At 38.1% G+C, this 21,866-nt stretch overlaps 1 protein-coding gene across 2 annotated transcripts in view; it reads right to left on the reverse strand.

Moving 5' to 3' along the window:
* Positions 1 to 11,247: 11,247 nt before the first annotated feature.
* The window catches only part of NUDCD1 (NudC domain containing 1), a 36,799-nt gene continuing 26,180 nt past the window's right edge, over positions 11,248 to 21,866 (reverse strand). The window contains exons 7-10 of one of the 2 annotated variants that reach the window (XM_032181418.1): positions 19,933 to 20,065; positions 18,531 to 18,656; positions 16,411 to 16,570; positions 11,248 to 14,060 (exon numbers count right to left, since the gene is read on the reverse strand). In XM_032181418.1, the coding sequence (XP_032037309.1) occupies positions 13,768 to 14,060; positions 16,411 to 16,570; positions 18,531 to 18,656; positions 19,933 to 20,065 (712 nt within the window). In that variant the 3' untranslated portion in view covers positions 11,248 to 13,767. The remainder of the gene's footprint in view (positions 14,061 to 16,410; positions 16,571 to 18,530; positions 18,657 to 19,932; positions 20,066 to 21,866) is intronic. The other variant, XM_032181419.1, reaches the window with a different exon arrangement.

The following is a 21,866-nucleotide window of genomic DNA, read 5'->3' on the forward strand; positions in this document are numbered from 1 at the left end:
CCAAACATTTGCCAGACAGAGCAGAGATGCATAGTGAAGTGAAGCTCCAGGAAAGACCAGGCTTCAGCAGTTGGACACCAGCTTATCATCAAAGACCTGCAGGGCAAAGCACACAATATCCAGAACTGTAGTGACAGAAAACAGACATGAACAGCAGGGAAGGAAAAAAAAATAGCAGGCAACTTAGTCAGGACCCGAAAAGGCAGAAGTTTAATTAACTTCAGACCTAGCTAATTGGCTAGATTTTTAGTCATGATAATTTAGAGTGTAATTTGTGATGTCTTCCTGTCATCACTGCTAAAAGTGAGCCTGAAAAAAAACACTCTCTCAGTCAGTAAATAAAGGCAAGCTATCTAAACAAAGAGTGCTCAAGTGTTTCAGTATGCTTTTCCACTTCGTTAGGTTTAGCCAAGCCATTAACCGGAGCAGAGACACTACTATTCCCTAGTCAGTATCTAGTCTGAAAATCCTCTTGCATTTCACACATGCTGGTATATATACCAAGGGGGACAACGCAGATGTATAATCTATCTGTATAATAGTGCTTCTGCTCGTGTTATTCCCCTTCTTGCACCCAGCATTACAGAACCTGTACCTGTCCCTCCCGGGCTGCAGCACACAGGAGGTGCACATTCCATGCAGTGAGATCAGCTTCCCAGGATAGACTGGGCCTCAGGCTATTCTATGAAATGTGGAGCTTCTAAGATTTCCACATTACAGGCTGATATTCAAGGCCAGTTACAGCTAATCTGCATCATCATCCTTTTTAGAAACTTGCCTCCAGTATAAATCCATATTGTTCAATAACCCAGCATCCTTTCTATCCTCAGGCATTTTCATGCTGTCTCTGCAGTTTGGTCATATTCAACACTGGACTCAAACTGTGCCCCTTTGCTTTTAAGGATTTAATCAATGATATGCACACTCCTGGAAACAAGTTTTTCCACAGGTATTGTGAACTAGAAAATTAGTCCTGTTTCCTAAAAAAATTCTTCTAGGGACTTCCTGATACCAGTATGAAAGAAAAGAAGCTCTGACTGATGCCTTTGCCTTAGCTGTGATATTTTTAAGGTTTCTTTCCTCTTCCCAGCAAATCATTTTAATGAAATTTACAGGAATCTTATTTGGTGGAATATAAACATTTCTGCTGACTGGGTAGAAATCAGTCACTATAGCAAACTGTACTGGATTTACATGGAAAGGTTTTGGTAGCAGGAGCTGCAGTTGAGGACTCTGTGAGCAGAGCCCAGCAGCTGCCCCATGTCGGAGCACTGCCAGCTGCAGATGGCTCCAAACAGACCTGCTCCTTGCCAGAGCTTAGCAAGTGTGTGATGCTGGTTGGGCCTCTGGGAGAGCGGAGTTAAGAAAAGGAAAAAAAAAAAAAAAAAAAAGCTGGGAGAGGAGTGAGAAGCAGCCCTGAGACCCCAAGGTCAGTGCAGCAGGAGGGCAGGAGGTGCTCCAGGCAGGCAGCAGCAGTTCCCCTGCGGCCTGTGCAGGGAGAGGCCCCTGGTGGAGCAGGCTGTCCCCCTGCAGCCCATGGGTCCCACATGGAGCAGATCTCCACGCTGCAGCCCCCCCATGGGTGGAGGAGCCCCCAGTGGAGCAGGTGGATGTGGCCTGGAGGAGGCTGCGGCCCATGGAGAGCCCCCGCAGGAGCAGGTCCCGGGCCAGAGCTGCAGCCCGTGGAGAGGAGCCCACGCAGGAGCAGGGGGGCTGGGGGGAGCTGCCACCCACCCATGGGGGACCCGTGCTGGAGCAGTTTGCTCCTGGAGGATGGACCCCGTGGGATGGAGCCGTGTGGGAGCAGTGCTTGAAGAGCTACTGCCTGTGGGCAGCCCCCGCAGGCTCAGTTCTGGAAGGACGGCATCCCGTGGGAGGGACCCCACGGGGAGCAGGGGCAGAGAGGGACCGTGAAGGAGTGGCAGAGATGAACTGTTAGGGACTGACTGCAGCCCCCATTCCCTGTTCCCCTGCACCTCTTAGGAGGAGGAGGTTAAAGAAGGTAGTTGAGGGAGAAGGTGATTTTGGTTTGCTTTTAGTTTCTTACTGTTCTATTCTGCTGATCATAGGCAATAAATTATATTAATCTCCCTATGCTGAGTCTGTTTTGGACGTGAAAATAATTAGTGATCTCTCTGTCCTTATCTCAACCCTTGAGCCTGTTCCATTGTATTTTCTCTCCCTCTTCCTCTGAGAAGAGGTGGGTGAGAAGATGGTGGAGTTCAGCTGCCCAGCAGGATAAAACCACAACAAAAAAAAGGCAAATGTAAACTAAGTTTTCATTCAGTAAGAACGTACATCTTTAAATTCAGCTGGAAGTGTCCTCTACTCTTCCAGAAAAATATTTATCTCCCAAAAATTCAATGAGCAATAATTTGCAAATGGTACTCAAAAGCCATGTCATGCCACAGGATCAAAGATTGCTGTTACAGAAAATGAATAGCTAGTATGCACAGCACTAGGTGTAGTCTTTGTGTCACTGAGCACACCACAGAAAACAAGCCAAGTTTCTTTTTGGGGGAGAAAAAGATGAAAAGAAAGAAGAGAATAAACCAGCTTACTAAGATCCATATTTTTTGATGTAACAAGAGAAAAACTGTCAACTTGAGCCTTTCCAAGAGTCACAAAAAGAAGACTGATGGGTTTTATCCCTACAGTTGTGATACTTCTAGGACATAAAAGGTCTTCTCTCTTTTGTGCTTCTTCTTAGGTTTGGATTGGTCTTTTATCTTTCTCCCCTCAGGTCTTTCTAGTGAGCTCCAGTGAGTTGGTATGTGCAGTAAAGATGCATGAAAAGTTATGTCTCAATTTTGACTATTTTTAATATTTTGTTTTGCTCTGACAGCAGAAAAAGAAAACTCTCTCTTATCTGAAAGTTTTCCCTCTGGGTGAATCCACTTTCTGGTCGAGGTGAGGGTGTCAGAGGACAGAGTGGAGAAGGCAGGGATGTCCCAGGATCCGCAGCAAACAGCAATACTCACGGGCCAGATTTGTGTGTGGAGTCCTATGTGCTGAAAGAAAAAACCTTACGGAAGAACTGTATTTTCAGCTTTGAAACTAAATGCAAGGAGGTTTTAAAGCACTATTCATACCTTAGATGAGAGGTTCCAGGTCTTTTTAGTAGAACACCAACTTCTCTTCAGCTACTGAATGAGAGGAGTTACCAGAAAGAAACACTTAATTAACTTTAAACCCCAAAAGGAGAGCCAGATGGGGTAGAAAGAAAGTCTCCAGTCCCTGTGCATAACCTAAATTTAGTATATCTTCAGTTATGGTGGAATTGGGTATTCTCCACAAGAACAACTGTTTCACTAAGAAATGTTTAATACTGTAAATCGATTAGCTTTTTAAATGTAATTTATTGAGAAAGCAAACCACTAATGTACTTTTCATGGCATTTGTCAAACAGCCCTTCCTGTTTCTTTCACATATGCCTGCAGTGATGAACTCCAGAGCTCATCTGTTAGTGATGCTGGCTTGTATCCTGTTCCTCAGTTCTCCTTTTGCCTTCTCCTAGAGCGACTAAATCCATCTATAAATAAATAAGGTTGAACCCTTTCCAGGAAGGAGAAATTTTAGCACCTGCGAAGTGCCATAATCTGGCACAAAAACACAAAAACCTGTGCCAGGTGTGTCTGAGCCAGCATATGTCAGGGAAATGGCAACTCCTACCATTTCACCAGCTGACACACTAGCACATAAGCGTTGCTCATCTAAGTCAACACCAGAGCAACCTGAAAAAGAGGAAACATCAGCAATCCCCTTTGGGACCATTTTGTAATCCCGTGTCAGTCATATTTGAGCCCAAGGGAAAAATCCCACCTAATACAATTTAATATGATATAGCCAAACAGGTGTATGGCTTTTTTTTCCCCTTCTTTCCACCCATACCAGCAGTGAAAACTTGTCACAGTTCCATGTGCGTTTGTTTAAAGCCTGAAAAAAAAGGACAAAAAAAAAAAAAAAAAAAAAAAAGCAAATGGAAAAAAATTGTCAAGTAACATGCCTATTTCTTATTTATCAGTAAGTATCATAAATAAACAGCTATGCATAAATACGAACCAATAAATCCTGTAGTTTAACCACACAACTGATAAAACTCTCAGCTCAATTTGAATTTTGACCTGTATTTTCACACTGCTAACCTGACAGACTCCTAATGGATTTTGAGTCTTTACAGTTTGCTGTGGAGATAACTGGATTATTAACATCCTGGGCTTCAGGGTCAACAAAGCAGTTCAAAAAAATGAAGCTGACCAGTAATGTCATGGGCAGAAAAATTAAGGTCCCAACCATAATCCAGGAAATTACATCTGGACAGGGTGATTACTAAAAATGCTGATTGCAGACAGATCAACTAAGAAGTTGATAGAAAAGAATACAAATAGAATTATGGTGGATATGCATAACTGTTTCATCTGCAGATAAATGCATCCCATATCCTGAGGGGGAAACCAAAATATTAAAAAGCCAGATCATTTACATGTGTAAAAAAGCACTTGTGAACCTAACCTATTCTAACGTAAACTTAGACCCAGTATTCACCCAGTGAACAAGCTATAGTGGTCTTTTGTCCCTCTTGTCACACAAGGACTGGGAAAGTGCAGTGAGGGCCTTGAGGCTCGGGAGAATTGTGCTTCAGAGGGCACAGCGGCTGCAGGGAAGAATAGGAGTGGATCAGAAAGAAATAAGCTGTTTTGGAGACACAGGAGAGAGACAAGAATGCAACTGAGCTGAGCCAACTGGCCCGCTGAAGGTGAAAGGTTTGTGGGATGAGCAGTATGTGCAGAATAACAGATTGTTTGGCAGTCAAAGGAGAAACAGACAAGATGAGTAGGTGACAATCACATCAGCCATTTCTCAGAGCAATGGATTTGTACCAGAATCACAGAATCACAGAATTTCTAGGTTGGAAGAGACCTCAAGATCATCGAGTCCAACCTCTGACCTAACACTAGCAGTCCTCCACTAAACCATATCCCTAAGCTCTACATCTAAACGTCTTTTGAAGACTTCCAGGGATGGTGACTCCACCACTTCCCTGGGCAGCCTGTTCCAGTGCCTCACAACCCTTTCAGTAAAGAAGTTCTTCCTAACATCTAACCTAAAACTCCCCTGGCTCAACTTAAGCCCATTCCCCCTCGTCCTGTCACCAGGCACATGGGAGAACAGACGAACCCCCACCTCTCTACAGCCTCCCTTGAGGTACCTATAGAGAGCGATAAGGTCGCCCCTGAGCCTCCTCTTCTCCAGGCTGAACAAGCCCAGCTCCCTCAGCCGCTCCTTGTAGGACTTGTTCTCCAGGCCCCTCACCAGCTTTGTCGCCCTTCTCTGCACCCGCTCAAGCACCTCGATGTCCTTCTTGTAGCAAGGGGCCCAAAACTGAACACAGTACTCGAGGTGAGGCCTCACCAGAGCTGAGTACAGGGGGACGATCACCTCCCTAGCCCTGCTGGTCACACTGTTCCTGATACAAGCCAGGATGCCGTTGGACTTCTTGGCCACCTGAGCACACTGCTGGCTCATATTCAGCCGACTATCCACCATCACTCCCAGGTCCTTCTCTGCCTGGCAGCTAAGAAGAAATGCATTTTGCTTAGCCCAAGACTTCATGTGTGTCTTCTGCTTTCTTAGGTCTGTGGGGTAGCAGAGAGTACCTCAACCAACACAATGTGCTTAGTAAACACAGACCTGTTCTTGTAATAAGTGCTCATCATGTACACCAAAGACTTAGGGAAATTTAGGGAGATTATCTGCAATGAATATGACCAAAAGAAGGCATTTCACAATTATCCAAAACAATCAGGATCTTGAAGTATATTAGTACATAGCCTTAGTGGTAAGCTAAGCTTTTCTTATCCTGCCTGGAATGGAGGGGTAGAGAAATTATACATATTAGTATATACAGTCAGGGTGTGTTCAGTAAAAACAGCAAGCAGAACCAGCAGGCTGCTTCTAATATGCATCAGTTGTTCTAGCTTTCAAAACAGGACATTGCCATGATCTCACTTAGGTAACAGGTTTTTAAGCTTGAAATATATTATAACATGGCCACAGGTCTGGTTCACAATATGAGATTTTCTGGAGACCAGGATACTTTAATTTATAGTAAAACTGGAGCAAAATTTTACATAGAAAGTCAGATACTATAAAAGTTTTATTAGTCAAAGTTTTATCAGTTCCTGCCACCGCAGAGCACATCAGACCTGCAGTTTAACACTACAAATCTATGGCCTTTTGCTCTCTTCCTGTGCATTTCAGTATAGTCACACAGTAGTTCTGTTCACTAGGACAAGATTTTTCTGAAAATAAAAACATTACCTCCTAATATATAAGAGTTATAGAAAGTAATCCATTCTCTCATAAAAACTGTGTAAAAATGTAAAAACTTAATGTTCTGGTGCCCAGTTTGAACAAAGACACAGAGTAACCTTAGAAGTGGTAGCAAAAGCTGGAGAACCATTCCCAGGGTTTAAACACAGAGATTCACAGAAAATGGGAAACAGGTTAAAGAAAAAAAAAAAAAAAAAAGTCAAGGAATACATGAATGTAACACTGGTTTATTTCTTTAAATCCTTCTGTAACTAAAAGGATCAACTATAAATTAGAAACTACAAGCTATGTAAAACTAAAGGAGTTAAAAATATAAACCTCTTATCAGCATATTGCTTTGTTTTACTAGAGTTTTCTCTACAAAGGGATCAAATAAATGAATTGCCTTGGACTTTGGGCAGCCAGGGTTATGTCTTTGTCAGAAAATAAACACATAAAAGCACATGACACCTTCTTTTCATTGGCTTTACTCACATTTACTTTTTTGAAGAGAGATGTTGATAGGCAGAGACAAGAGTTTATAAATCGTAGTCTGTTTTCAGAGGTACAACAGAAGCTAGTTGATGTGCCTCTCGGTTGGCTTTCAAACCAGGTGCCAGCCCTCAGACAGCCTCAGGCAGCCTCTGCATCACCTTGCAGGGCAGCCTGGGGCCAGGAGAGACCCCCACTGTGTCACTCCATCCACTTGGCTTATGCTACATGTGAAAACTAATTTCACTGATAGCTCATCAATGCACTTACTAAAGCTGCTTGTTTGAGTTAATGGAGACACTGAATGCTGCTGGCTGTCAGTTAATTTTATTTAACTACAATCTGATTGTCTTACTTCCTTATAAATCAAGTGATACTACTCTCATATGAATATAAAGTGATTTTTATATTGCCTTATATTCATAATATAAATTTATATTTATAAATCTAAATAAACAATGTGGCACTGTTAACTATTTATATTTATTTTCTTTCTAGGAAATTACAACATTAAAAAGTCTGATTCATGCAGGTTAGGGCAAGCAGGCCTTGGCTGAAGAGAAAACCAGCATGCTATCACACAGTTTTGCCAGGCCACTTATGGTCTGTTATGAAGACATCGTGTTCCTCATACAGCTCCCATCCAGGTGCTATAACAACGAATTTCAACTTTTACGCCAGGGAGAATATAAGCCTCGACAGTAGAGTCAGCTATATCCCTCATAAGGTGCATGGTGAGGCTAACTCTTCACAGGAGTCTGTGGAAAGCAGCCGACATGGAGTACTTTAGGTCAAAGAGAGAATCAAGTTTTCAATCTACTTCTTCGGGCTCAAAGAGGAAACCAAAGTGTTGTTAGAAGAATGCCCAAATCCAACCTAAATGATCCTTAGACACCCTGCTGCTGCTGTGGATCGGTGAAGAAAAAGTTGCTGACAGCTTTGCTTCAAACTTCATGTTTTTTACGGGGCTTACAGAACATTTATTTTCTAAAGGACTATATTTCTGCCAAATAAAAGACAGAGGAAGGAAGAGGAAGTATATATAAATGAAGTATTGTATAAATACATTTCTCTCTTTTATGAAGGAAAAAAGCATGTATTTTGGAGTCCATGGTTAAGACTGCTGGCTTTAAAGGTATCTTCAATTCTGCTTCAGTAATTACAGAAGTTATATTGATGTTAATAGAATACTTTGAGTGAGAAAATATCAGCAAACATCAGAAAACAGATGCTTTCTAAGTAGCTAAAGACAGCATATTTCAGAATCTTAGTAGAAGTGCAGATTTATTTTTTTAAAAAAGTTTTTTTAAGGGCTTATTTTCAGATATCTTCAGCTGGATGCTGGCTTGTTTTTTGTCTTTCAAGTATTTGTTTATTGATTCACCTAGTTTCTTGAAGCACCAGGACATGAACATCTGAACCCCAGCAGGCTCATATATATCAATGCTCAGAGTTATTAATTTCCCTAAGCAGTGCAGCCGTTGGTAACCCACTGCCATATGGCTCATTTCTCTCCTCATCTTCTGCGCACGCTTTCATACATATAAACACATATGATGCTCAATTTGTTTAAAATATACCCTCAGCTTTCTGTGAATGTTTTTCTCAATTGGCAGCAATCATATATCCTGTTTTCTCTCAAGTATTTTAATGAAGGGAGGAGGGGTATCAAAACAGCATAAAAAGCAATGCACCCTCCCTTACCTTGCTTTGGAACAGTTTCGCTGAATTTTAGTTCTGTCCTGTCACTGCAGGCACTGTAACTCATGCCACAATGGAAGTGGCCTCAGTTGAAACAGACAGAGGAGAGTGCTAGCCTGGGGAGGGCAGAGCAAGAAGACATTTTAGCCAGGGTTCAGAGACACAGACCGTCCCCCCCCAGGAGCTCATTGCCTTTCACACAGCTGCTAGACTCGGCTTCTGGCAACACTTCAGTCCCATGAAGGGACTGAGCAATGTCCCCAGGAAGGAACATGTGAGCAGTTCTACAGGGCCACAAGACAGGAAGAGGCCGAGTTTCAGAAGTGACTGCCCCATTCTACTTCAAAAGGAATTTGCTTTTTTTCCTAATAGTGGCTACCTGATAAGTCTTAAGAATGGTATACACATTTGATTTAGGAACAACCTTGACATACAAAGCATATTATTGACCAGATTTCTTGAAGAAATAATTCTTATGTCTGCAGACATGGTGCAGCCTCACCTCGAGCACTGTGTGCAGTTTTGGGCACCACAGAATAAAAAGTACATAAAAATGTTAGAGAGTGTCCAAAGGAGTGCCACAAAGATGGTAAAGGGTCTAGAGGGCAAGACATTTAAGGAGCAGCTGAGGTCCTTTGGTTTGTTCAGCCCCGAGCAGAGCAGGGTGAGGGGAGGCCTCATGGCGGCCTGCAGCTCCCTCACGAGGGGAGCAGAGGGGCAGGCGCTGAGCTCTGCTCTCTGGGGACAGCGACAGGACCCGAGGGGACAGCATGGAGCTGGGACAGGGGAGGGTCAGGCTGGGGGTTAGGGAAAGGTTCTGCACCCAGAGGGTGGTCAGGCACTGGGACAGGCTCCACAGGGCAGTGGTCACAGCACCGAGCCTGCTGGAGTTCAAGAGAGTGTTTGGACAATGCTCTCAGACATGTGGTCTGAATTTTGTGTGGTCCTGTGTGCAGCCAGGCATTGGACTTGAAGATCCTTGTGGGTCCCTTCCCACTCAGGATATTCTACGATTCTTTGATCTGACCACCTAGTTATAGATTTTTATTTCAAACTCAACCACACATATGCAGTGCATTTCAGAGGAAAACCCTTTGCAGATGGGCACAGCTGGACATCAGTGGTATTCCGCAGCTCCACATGTTACCAATTTTGCACAGTGAGAGTCTTCGCAGCGCTACATGGCGGCAAGGGCTGGGTTCCCAGGGACTGCAGCTAAAACTGCCAGATGGGTCCTGTGCTGGGAACCAGAAAGTTAGGAACTGCGATCACTACTTGAGATGAGCTTGGCTTAAATAGAAAAAGAGGACGTGATTCACAGCGAGTTGCTTCTTCCTAGACTGTAGTCTCATTTAGATATAAATGAGGGCTACCAAGCTCAGGGAACATTGAGAAAGGGTAGGATTTTAGCAGTTGTTCTCCCTTTGCATTGGCAGTGTGCTTTTAAGCGTGCTTCTAAAGCATCATAAAGTACTCATTAATCTCTATTTTTTATAGGTTTCAAGAAATTTAGTTTACATAATGAAGATTGAGTAACTGACTGAAAATGAAATACTAATGAGAAGTGCTAATTATCACAAGCTCTGAATTAATGTTCTCATATGTTTACATAAAGTTCTGAGAATAATTCCGCTAGAAAATCTGAGTTGTGGGAATCCATTAATTGTAAACATTAATCAACTCAAAGTTGAAAACACATAAACAATTTGTTATGGTATAAACCACATCTGGTATAGAAATGTATCTCAAAGAATCTACTTACATACATGCCTCGGCATCCCCTCATGCCAAGCTTGCAGACCTCAACGCACAAAGTTGGTGCAAGAGATGAGCAGCAGCAAGCTGCTCAGCTCCCCTTCGCCCAAGCCCCATTCTTATCAGTGACACTAACAAGTCTGACTGTTCTCCAACACCCCCTAAGATAATTCATTTTTAGAATTTGGATTCCTTGCATTGATCTTGGCAATTGCTTGCAAGTGCCAATTATAGATTACAAAACCACACTGGAATAGTTTTTAAACAATATTTTGCCTATAGCATTAGACCAGTAATGATTATGGAGTTTTCCAAGTCTAAATCCAAACTTGTTAATTTATCATTATATTTTAATATATTAATATCCAACTACCACATCATGGTAAATATTTTATTTATTTATTTATTTATTTATTTTTAAGTGATTTAAGCTACTTTTAAAGGCCAAAAAAAATACTTTGCTACTTCTCCAAGCAAAACAGTACTGAGTACTACACCCAAAATATTTTGTGTGGCAGAATCAGACAGCAATAATTCCAGTATATAATAAGATTCTTATTACTTGCTAATGTGCAATTGGCTGCAGGTTTTAAGTCCATCTAATCTGCATGATGAGAACAGAATTTATAAACTAACAGAAAGCAAGGAAATTCAAAAGTTAGTGGGAATAATGACTATTATTGAAACAAAGCACAGCAAACTGAAATGAAATATAACCTTCAATATTACCTGTTACTCTCTCAGCATCTGCTGTTTCATTAATGAAGAGCCAGTCTTTGACATACGGCGTATGTCCTTGACCAAGACATGACCTTGCTGTGCTGACAACCATCAGAACTTTGCCCCAACAGAACAGTCCTTAACATAACCACTCTTATTTTAAGAAACTGCTTGTTTCTATTTCTATATTTTGTTTCAGTAACGTAGGACGGATGTACATTTGAAAGGAATAAAAATCCATTAAAATAATTTAAAAAACTTTATTAATAAATGTAACATTTTGTTTCCATTTATTTAAACTTGTAGAAGAATACATGATACATTCCAAATGTGCAGCCAACCAAGGGAAACACTAACGAGAATATTTGAAATAAATAATGCAAGTCTGTAATAGCCAAGTCGTTTCTCAGAAATTCTGTAAACAGACTGTGATTGGGACTTTTCAGGAAGTACTGTCTTAAAATGTTAGATTTCAAGAAGTAAAATTCTAGAAAAATTGAAGTGTGGTTCTCAGAAAACCACCTCTTAAATACACCCAATACTTTGTATAAGCCCGCAATAATACACTAAACAAATAAGCCTTACAATTAACTGAACACAGAATTGGAAATGCTGCTACTAAGTGCCTCCCTGCGGCTTGCAGCCATTTAATTATAATAGCTTGCTGTGCGACAGCATGCAAGGTTCCTGAAGGCAGCAAATATTTTAAATAATAGTGTCCTTAATTCACAGGGAAAGCAAAATAAAAGAAACTGACATCTTTTCTGAGAACCCCATGATTGCAGATAGACAAGTAACAGAGAACATGAATGAACCTCTTCACCATGTTCAGTTGTTCCCATGAGAAAACAATAACTCCCTTGAAACAGACACACATTGGAGCAGAATATTTTAAGTCACTACATATGATAATACAGTCTCTGAAAAGGGGACCATTTTACTTGACTTTGTTTTTTATCTGTTCCAGAAAACAACAGAAGTATGTTCCCAGATGTGCACGCCACAGCAAGGGGGAATTTGAAAAAGAGCTGAAAGTCTCATCTATATTCAGGTTACTAAGTAATATTCAAATAAATCTCAATGCACTTACTTTATGCTGCAAAGTAATTGACTGCATGGGCCACTACATGATTTCCACCACGCTGTTGGCATTATTGCCCAATACGGAAATTTAGAAGCAAAGTCATGAAACAGTAATACATTCACTGAGACTTATTAAAAAGTATTTTCAAGCCAGTTTAAAAAATAAAAGAAGTGAAGGTTTGCAGTAAAGAGAAGGAAAATCAGGCTGAATTTGCTTTTGAGGAAAAGCTGCTAAATTTGGATTTATTTTTTTTCCCAAGACAACTGCTTGTCTCCCTCTTAAATTGCCACCATATCATTTAATCATTTCACTGATACAAGTCTGCAGAATTTATGGAATAGTCAAAAGAACCACAGCCAAAAACTTGATAGTCCATAAAAAAAGAACACATTTTCTTCTCAATAGATTCTTACAGAGGTCCGAAATAATATTGACAGAGATGCAGACTACCAGGGGACACACACTGTTTGTCTCAGTACTCCAGTAGCCCAGGCCATGGCAGCTTTAGTACACAATGTATTCATTAGGCATTCATTCCTATGGAGTTATAAGCAAATTATGGAGAAAAAAAAAAAAAAAAAGGTGGGGAGCAGGACTTACACAACTGACCCTTTTTGGTTTAACTGTATTGACATGGTCACTTTAAATTAAAAAAAAAATAAAATCTTTAAATACAGCTTTTCAACAAAATTAACCATGCCTGTTTGGTAAACAGCATCTTTAAAGCATCCATATTCATACTCTCACATTGGAAATACACCACTTTTGGACTTGTACATCAGGGACAAAATAGTTATCAAGTAACACATTATTTAGGGTGGTATGACATTATTTAAGGCAGAAGCAGAACCTTTGAGTTTCCCATCTCATTTTACAAGACAGGTACATTTCCTGTTAGCAGTTTTCTAATTGCAAATTAGTCACTTAAGTTCTTCCAATTAAAATAACAATTGAGAGTATGAGAGTTTGCCTTGTACCTTTCACTACGTTGTCACCAGCTATGCAGTCATCCTGGATTCTCTTTCAAGAAAAATCTACCAGAAGCTATCCAACATCTCTTAAAATGTGACTAGATTCCACTGCAAGCATGAGTAAGTCACAGACTTTACATATTGGATATACAATGAAATCATTCCACTTGGATTAAATAACTGTATAAGAAACAATACTCCATTCATTCCACTCACATTCAATTCAATGGTATTGAATATCATAATATTCAATCATTTTTTGGCCAATACTATTTGAATTTCTAGTTTTTTCTTTATGATACACACTTCTTTATTTCGCACACCATACATTTGTAACTCAAGGCTTTATTTTCTATACCTGATTACTTCTTTCAGAGGTAAACAGTGTCGATTAAAAACAGAAGTGAATTCTCAAATTTTAGAAGTGCGGCAAAGAGTCATTTGGAAAAACCAATGCATAAATCTGTTTCACCTATGTAAACAGCAGCCTCTGAAGATTGCTTTGAGTAAGCTGCTAGCACAAAAGGTATTTTTCTGTGTCTCTGAAAAAGCTTGGTTCAGTGACAGCAAAGTTGAAAAACTTTCCCACTGACTTACAGACAAGTTCTAACAAAAATAATGATTCCCCTGTAAAATCCCTTTAAGTTTCAGCAAAACATACTGAACTCTTCAGATCCTTTACCTACCAATTCCTCAAACATAAACATAACTGCAGCAGAATATACTCAGTAATTAATTTCCAGTGTTCACCTTTATTAAAAACAAGGTCTTTGCTGTGAGAACAAATAATCTCTCATTTGTAGCTTGAAAGCCTAGGATGGGATCATTGGCTTCCAGGGTTGCTACCAGCTGCTTGGCAACCTGTCCTACTTGTCTTCCTTCCTTCCTGTTGTAGAGAACTGTGGACAGAGGAGCTGGCTGGCGGTAGATGAAAACTCGCCGCAAGCACTCACAAAGAGCAGAATAGGAGTAGTCTGGGGCACAAGCCATGAACTTCTTGTCTTGTTTTGATGCTTGTACGTAACCTGCACAGCCCAAAAAGATATATAGGAAGAAGATGCAATATATTAGCTTCAAGAGCACTTTAAACGGCTAAGTCAAAATCAAGCTTAGCTTCAAAAATAATAAGCAATTACTAACAAAATTTTGAATCTGTGACTAAAACAGGGTTGATAAAACATGAATAGTTTGTCTATGGCCAGACTTGCACAGTGTTAAGGCTTCCTCTTTTTCCAACTCTTTGCCCCACACAGCCAATAGGTTTAGAATGCTCAAGAACTTGGGAGGAGACAGCTGACCAAACTCATCAGAGGGATGGAGAGGCTCCTTCAGAAAACTGCAGTAAGAAGGGGCAAGATCAAGTATTGCTCCTTTAACCAGCAGCAAAACATTAGAATTTACTTGTAATCTGACCAGTGTTTATTCAAAATTATCCCCCTTTTCAAGAGAAAGCTGTTAGGAAAGATACACAGAGCAAGAAAACTCTTGGTCGCTTCAGTTGCCCTTCGATTCCTTCCTTAGGTTTCAGTCTAAAACTTGGACTGAAAAGTAACAATTTTGCAATCTTCATCATTGTATTGCTTGTTAAAAAGTAATCCCAAAAGTTCAAGCAAATAAAGATGGAATTAGCACTAATAGCACAGTTTTGTCCAAAGTAACAAGTTTTAGAAATTTAGTTTGTTAACCAATAAAATACTCATTTTTATTTCTAGCTCTTCTACAGTACTTCAAGATTTGGCTACAGATGAACAAGTTGAGGTCTTATATCATACATAGCACAAAAAAAGTGTACTAGGTTAGTACAGATGTACAAACTTCAATATAGTATTGTAAAATGATAGGACTATAGGGAGAAAGAATTGGAGAAACATTTTGTTTTATCACCATAGGTATAAAAACATCAAAGATATCCTGATTTCCTTCCTGTTATTTTCAAAACAATTGAAACACATTATAAAAAGAGTACTACAAAGTCAGCATAGAAATTGAAACTAGCAATAATTTGAAAAAAAAAAATCACCTTAATCCTTATCATCCATTTTTTTCCTAGTATAATGAAAGTTGAAATGAGCAAAGAACAAATTGTGGAATTAATCTCTTTTGTTAGAGAACTTTTAAGATACTTACTGCTTAATATGACCATAAGTGAAAATAACAGGCTATAAAAAAAGAGCATTCATATACAAAACCAAATAAACTGCAAAAATCCAGACCAAAATCAATTATGCATTATGGAAACCTACATGAGCTCTATAAAACAGCTCGTGCCTTCCATTTCATTTTATATGCAGACAGAGTGGAGTGGTCAAACAAATGTATTTAGGGGACAGAGGGAATAAATTGTCACACGGCACTGTTAAAGGAGTAGGTCCAGACCACACTTAGAGAACATGAACACTATAATAAATAAATAGTAAATGGTGCACTAGATTAAACGAAACCTGATTTATCTTTATTAAGTTATAGGTACAACACTGTGCTATGTAGACCATTCTGCTTTACCTGATACATCAATTCTTACTTACTCTTTTATCTATTTATTTTAAGTATTTTCTGCTTCTTAGCTTATGAATTCTGCTTCCAGCTTTCACTAAAAAAAAATCCTACACTTGAGTGCAAGAATACAGCAATAACTAAGGGTTTTCACAGTCACATTTTCCTACATTTCTGGCAGTCTAATCTCAGAGGTAAAGTGGTTTCTGTAGCCATAGCTGGCACAGTTATGCTCTTTATTTTTCCTGTCATGTTTGTTTATTTTAAATTCATTAAAACTTTTCCCATCCACAAGGTTTTATAGAAGAAAGTTCCACAGCATAAATATGCCTTTGCTAAGTATTTATTTTAGTTTCTTTTGAACCTACTATGTACCAACATAATTTGATGTTGCTAGCTCTTGTAACAGAATAAACATTGAACAATCATTTCCAGTTCCTCAGACCTGCCACCTGGGACAATGAGATAGGAAAAGTTTAATGGTCTCTTACTAAAATACCTTACCATAAGCACATACAAAATTAGACATGAACATCATCAGCGAACCTCAACTGTTGCCCTGTTTTTTTTCTGTCTTTTAAGGTGTTTACTGTGCTTTTAGAAGTCTTTAAATCAAGTTCACTTATCCAATGAACTCTCCTTTTTGCTGTGCAGTACTGCGCTTGCGTCATGTATATAGTCTGAATAGGTTCATTTTTCTCAAGGCATAAACATCTTATCTCTCACGTTCTGGTATTTCTAGAATTAAGCTAGCATTCTGTTACCTACAGAATTACAGTGCCTTTCAATTCAAATTTAATTAAGTGAAATATCAACAGAAGCCATACTGAGAGAATTCAGGCAGGAATGTCTCAGAAATGTGACACAGAGTCAATATCCTACCTAAAGCATTAAAAGTTGCAATGTGTTCCCACATGTTTTCTGGCTGGTCAGGGTGGGGCTGCCAAAGAAGAGCATCAACATCGTGCCTCAGGCAGAAGCAAGGCATTTCTCTGGGATCCACAACAGCTGAGAAAAGATACTGGTTGCTTCCAAGATTAATCTGAAAACAAAAAGAAATACAAAATACTGATACAAAGCACGAATAACGGATTCTGTCACATGCTGCCACAGTTGGATGTTTAACAGATTAATGTTTGTCAGTTGATAAAATGTTTGAACACATTATGATGATGTGTTCAAACTGATCTCAGTACACAACAGGTGGCTAACACATTTCAAACACGTGCAATGTAGTTTCTTGGGATAATATTTAGGGAAGGATTATGCCCATTACACGAGCACACAGGAATAAATGCTTTTGTATAGAAATGATTTTCTAGGATGGAGGATCCTAATCTACAACACCTGATGTTAGGAAAAGATTCTCTCTACTTAAAAAATTAGTGCTGTTTTTCTGCCATGCCAATAGGGAAGGAAATACTGTCCCTATGCAAAAATAAAAGTTGGTGAGCACTGGAAAAAGGATTAGTTAGAATACTAAAATGATGAAATGTCAACAGTTTTGTATTTTCTCACAATGAAGTAATTACTAAGTTCCAGACTAGCACTCTGTTCATCAAGTGTCTAGATGACCAAAACCATTCAACAACTACTTCTATACATCAGGAATGATCATAAGAAAAGTGAGACAGGCATATCCTGCCAATCCCGATTACCTCCAAAATAAATAAAAACTTCTTTCAGTGAATGATCAAGGAAACAAAAGTTCCTTCTCTGTGACACTGATGACCTTTATAGTCAACTGCTTTCCAAAAAGCAGATTTGGGAGACCCCATGTTCAGCCTGAATACCATGATATTCTGCCTTCCCAGCCTACAATTCAAAATCTCTTACATGTACAGATGCAAATTATTAAAAAACAACAACAACAAAAAAACAGCTCTTGTATTTATTATTAATGTTATTAATTAATAAAAATAATTTTATTTCCAAGCACGTAGAAATTTTGGAATTTGCTATCATAAAAGAGTAAAACTAGTTTTGACAAATACTGAGCTTGCTGCAATAACTGGTTTTGTAAGTGAAAATAAAAGGTCTACTACAATGTGCTAGTGTTGAACTTTATATATTCTCATACATAATAAAGTAGCAAGCACATATATTTTTGAGATCTAGAAATGGATGAACACTACCTAAACAGACAGTAAACCACAAGCTGAAAAATATATCCTCAAGACTTTTTCTAGAGCTTTTCTAAGGAAATGGGAAATTAGGATTCAGGATCTTGCTCTGTAACCATGACGTGTTCTGCAGAACAAAGGTTGTTCTAAATGTGCTTTGAGTAGAACACCAACATTTATTACAAGCTTAGTAGAGGTATCTTGAAAAAAAAAAAAAGTATAATAATAATAATAATAATGACAACCACAATCTGTGATGCTCTCAGATGATTATTTTGTTTGTTCCTTTAGGGAATAAACCAGACCAAGTTCTAACTTACTGATAGTGGGGGACATTGCTCAAAATCTAGATTAAGCATTTTGCTCACTGCTATTTCCAATGTGACTGACCAACAGTGATCACAAAAAAAAATGGATCTATGCTTTATTTTTGTAGTAAAAAAGGTGCAGCTTCCTACCAGGCTATCTGAAAAGTTAGTGAAAAAAATAAAAGCTATGGAACCTACAAAAAATTTGTCCCTGAAGAAGACTCCATTCATGTCATTATTCTGACATACCTTTGCTTTTTCAATTGACTCACTTTGAGTGAAAGTGTGCCTATGTAGATATATCTATACAGATATACACAGATTTAAATGCATATATACATACACATACATATTGTAAAAACGAGATAAGAGCAGCCTTACTTTTACATCAAAGTGCTACTGAAGGACACATGGGTAGATAATTTTTTATTGTTGCTGTGATTTTATGTTATGGAAGAAATGTATGTGGTTTCAAGGACTTGCACAGATTTTTGTTCTGATAACAGAATTTAATGTTCATATCAGAAAAACAATATTTAAAAATATTTCTGTAATAATCTACAGTACTTACTACATGAGTGACCTTTAGGGTATCACCATCAAATCTGCATAAAGTTGCACTGTCTTCAAGAAAAGCATCACATTCTTCTAATTCTTGTGCATTACAAGGTGGGTTTTCCTTTTCGGGGTTTGGATTCTGAAACAGAAAGACAATGAAAACTCTGAAAAACTGAGCTTTAAATACAGCTGTATATGTATCAATCCCTTTCTAAAACAAAAACAATCCATGGAACTATAAGAATCATTTGCATATCCCTTTATACTTAAAGATCAAATTACGATGTACTTAACCAAAATGAAAGCCACCATTTCTGTTGTGGAAGATAGCATGGGTGGCAGGTACAACAAAATGTATTTCAGCTTAAGGAAAGGAACATATACCAGCAAAACATGGACAATATTTCTCCCCCATAAGTAGCAAGAGTATATGATCCTGAAAACAACCTAAGTAGGTAAAAGTAAATTTACATCACTGTAAAATTCTTTCAGATTGCTACTGAAAATGCTACAAAAAAAATTGGATTGATTTATTGTCTAAGTAGCCCTAATTACCCTCATCATGGTAATTACTGCACAAGAACTGAAAACTTGTGACAAAAAAATCCCCTTATCCTCAGTATGAGTTGCAAAAGCAAAGACATTTGAAGTTCCCAATGAAAATATGTTTAGATGTGCTACAGTATCTTGCCCATGAACAGTGGGGGAGAGAGGAGTGAAATCAATTTTAAGCACTAACCAGAATTTATTGTAGTATAACTTTTTTCAGCCCTCTTCAAAAAAGCAGTAATCCACAACTAATATATTAAGATCCACAGGGAGTCATATTTCACAAGTTTTAGATGAGATACCACTTTCTAATCAAACCAAAAGGTGAAGTATCAAACAAACAGTACTTTAAAATTACATTTCAAGTAAAGACTCCCTGTATAACAATGCCAGAAAGTTTGTGAGTCATGCTTATTTTAAAAGGCAAGCCTAGGAAACCATTTCATTAACACTCACAGTCAATATAAGCCAAGTACAGCAACCCTAAAAAGACAGCATACAGTTGTTGCTAACCTACTGATAAACAAGGAATGGACATACTTAAAATTTACTTCAATCAACTGCTTTAAAATTGGCCCATCATGGGAACAAAATCTATTTTTTGAATTAATCAGACTTGTTTTGTTGCACAGACACTATAATGTAAGCTAAATTCAGTCCCAGATGAAAACAGTACAGTTCTAAACATGTTCAGAACTCTAGTGCCATTAGTTTGTTACCAATTTCAGATAACAATGAATCTGGTGTTAGGATTCTGAATAGTAAATGAACTGAAGGTCTATCAATGATGTGCGAATTAGGGTATCAAGAAAAGACAACATACAAATGTGCAAGAATTTTAAATATTTTATTTTTCAACTTCTTACCATTTCTTCGGAGGTCAGATGCATCAGACATTCACTCATTTCAGTGTCCATAATGAATTCCCCATTTGTGTCGCCAATTATTAGCTCTGGCCACCGGAGACCCTCATTTTTCTTAATTAGAGAAATTTCCAAGCTAAAATGCAAATAGAAGACAATGAGTAGTAGATGAACACACTGCATCCTTTTTTCAGATGACAGTCAGAAAGCTCTGAATATAGATTTGAGAGCTTCTCCTCTACAAACTGATAATGCAAACCTCGTAACAGAAAACACAAGGAACCAACTTATAAAATAAACTATTCTAATGGAAAATATCCCAAAATATCCCAAAGAAAATAAGATGAAAGACAAGTGATTTCTAAAAGTTTAATAATGAATAAAATGTATTCATGGAAGTGCCCTCAGAGTTTTCAATTCAACTGTGGTTTCCTCTGAAGTAGTTTTGTTAGTTTTTAAATACTGCAGGAGATCACCTATAAGTAAATCAATTCAGAGAGAGAAAATTTCACTGCAGAAGTTTATTTGAAACCTAACAGGTACTAAATGCCACCCCTCAAGCGCACGCTACCTTTGTATAATGTGTAGAACAAAAATATTTGTATTTTATAAGCCTCAGAAATAGTACAACTGTTACCTACGCTGTCTACATAAAATTCTACATAAAAATGTACAATTACTTTAACTTGTGAGGAAAAAAAAAAAACACTTAAGAACTTGGTATAAGGAATAAATAAATACATAAGTAAATAATGAAGAAAACCGGATGTGTCAGCAGTGTAATTCTATTTAATTACACATGGGTAGAACAACAAATACAGTTTCAATAGACATGCTTTTTAGACACACCTACAAGGTCTAGAACATCAGTTGTTTACCTGACACAACAAGAAAACTTTCTAAGTTACTAAGTACTGCATCAGAGTATTTGGTGACCTCTGAATTACCTTAATTTTATAACTGAAACCACTACATTGGTTATCAGAAATACAATTATTTTATAGAAGATAATTTGGAGCAAGTTTTTTTAATCAAAAAATTTAAAGTGGAATTGCAGTGTCGCTATTAAAAATCAAGTACTACTTACAACATTCAAATGCGTAAATACTATTTCATATTAAAACAGACACCTGAGAGTCATGCAGTATTAACCACTTGATAATTAGCTCAAACTTGAATCATTTAGCTATTTGTCTAATGATCAACTACTACGCACTCACATTTCAGTATACAGCATTAGCATAATCTGCATATAAATATTAGTCTTTTAGCTATTCTCCAGAGGAATTACATAAACTTTCATTAGCTACCTTTTGGGAAAAAGCAAAGATTTTTATGAAAGAAAACTCAAGGAAAACAAACTTATCAAATTAAATTTAGAAAAAAAAAAAAAAAATTTAACTGGGAATGTCTTTCCAGTAGTTTTCAATTTCAATTGTTGTTTTCCTACTACAACCAATTCTCACAAAGTACAGGCTTCACTGTACTTCACATACTACACGTGCAAGTCCACACAGTGCATCAAGATTAACGTCAAGCTTGCCCAAACACCTCAAAGTCATCATTCCTAGCATATCTTCTTTCATTTAGTATTTTAGAGCATTATAATGGCAAGAATTCAGTCTTCCCAAACATTAGTCCTTAATTTCTGCACCATCAGGTCTGGGAACCTTACTTCCAAAACTGTTCCAGAGAAAAAACTTCATTTTACCTTCTTTAAAGGAAAAAAAAAAAAAAACTCTTTACTTCAAAACAACTTTCTTCTTTTTTTTTTTTTTTTCATCTGATGATACCATACATGGAAATTACTCTTTAAGAAACCATTAAACCAAACGTGCTTGTTTCAGTGCATAGTGGCTCATTACTTTATCCTAAGAGCAAAAGTAGTAAATGTTCAAATATATATGATATACTGTCAGTTTGTTACTTTTCTTATA

The sequence above is a fragment of the Aythya fuligula genome, chromosome 2 (assembly GCF_009819795.1).
Source record: "Aythya fuligula isolate bAytFul2 chromosome 2, bAytFul2.pri, whole genome shotgun sequence".
NCBI lineage: Eukaryota > Metazoa > Chordata > Aves > Anseriformes > Anatidae > Aythya > Aythya fuligula.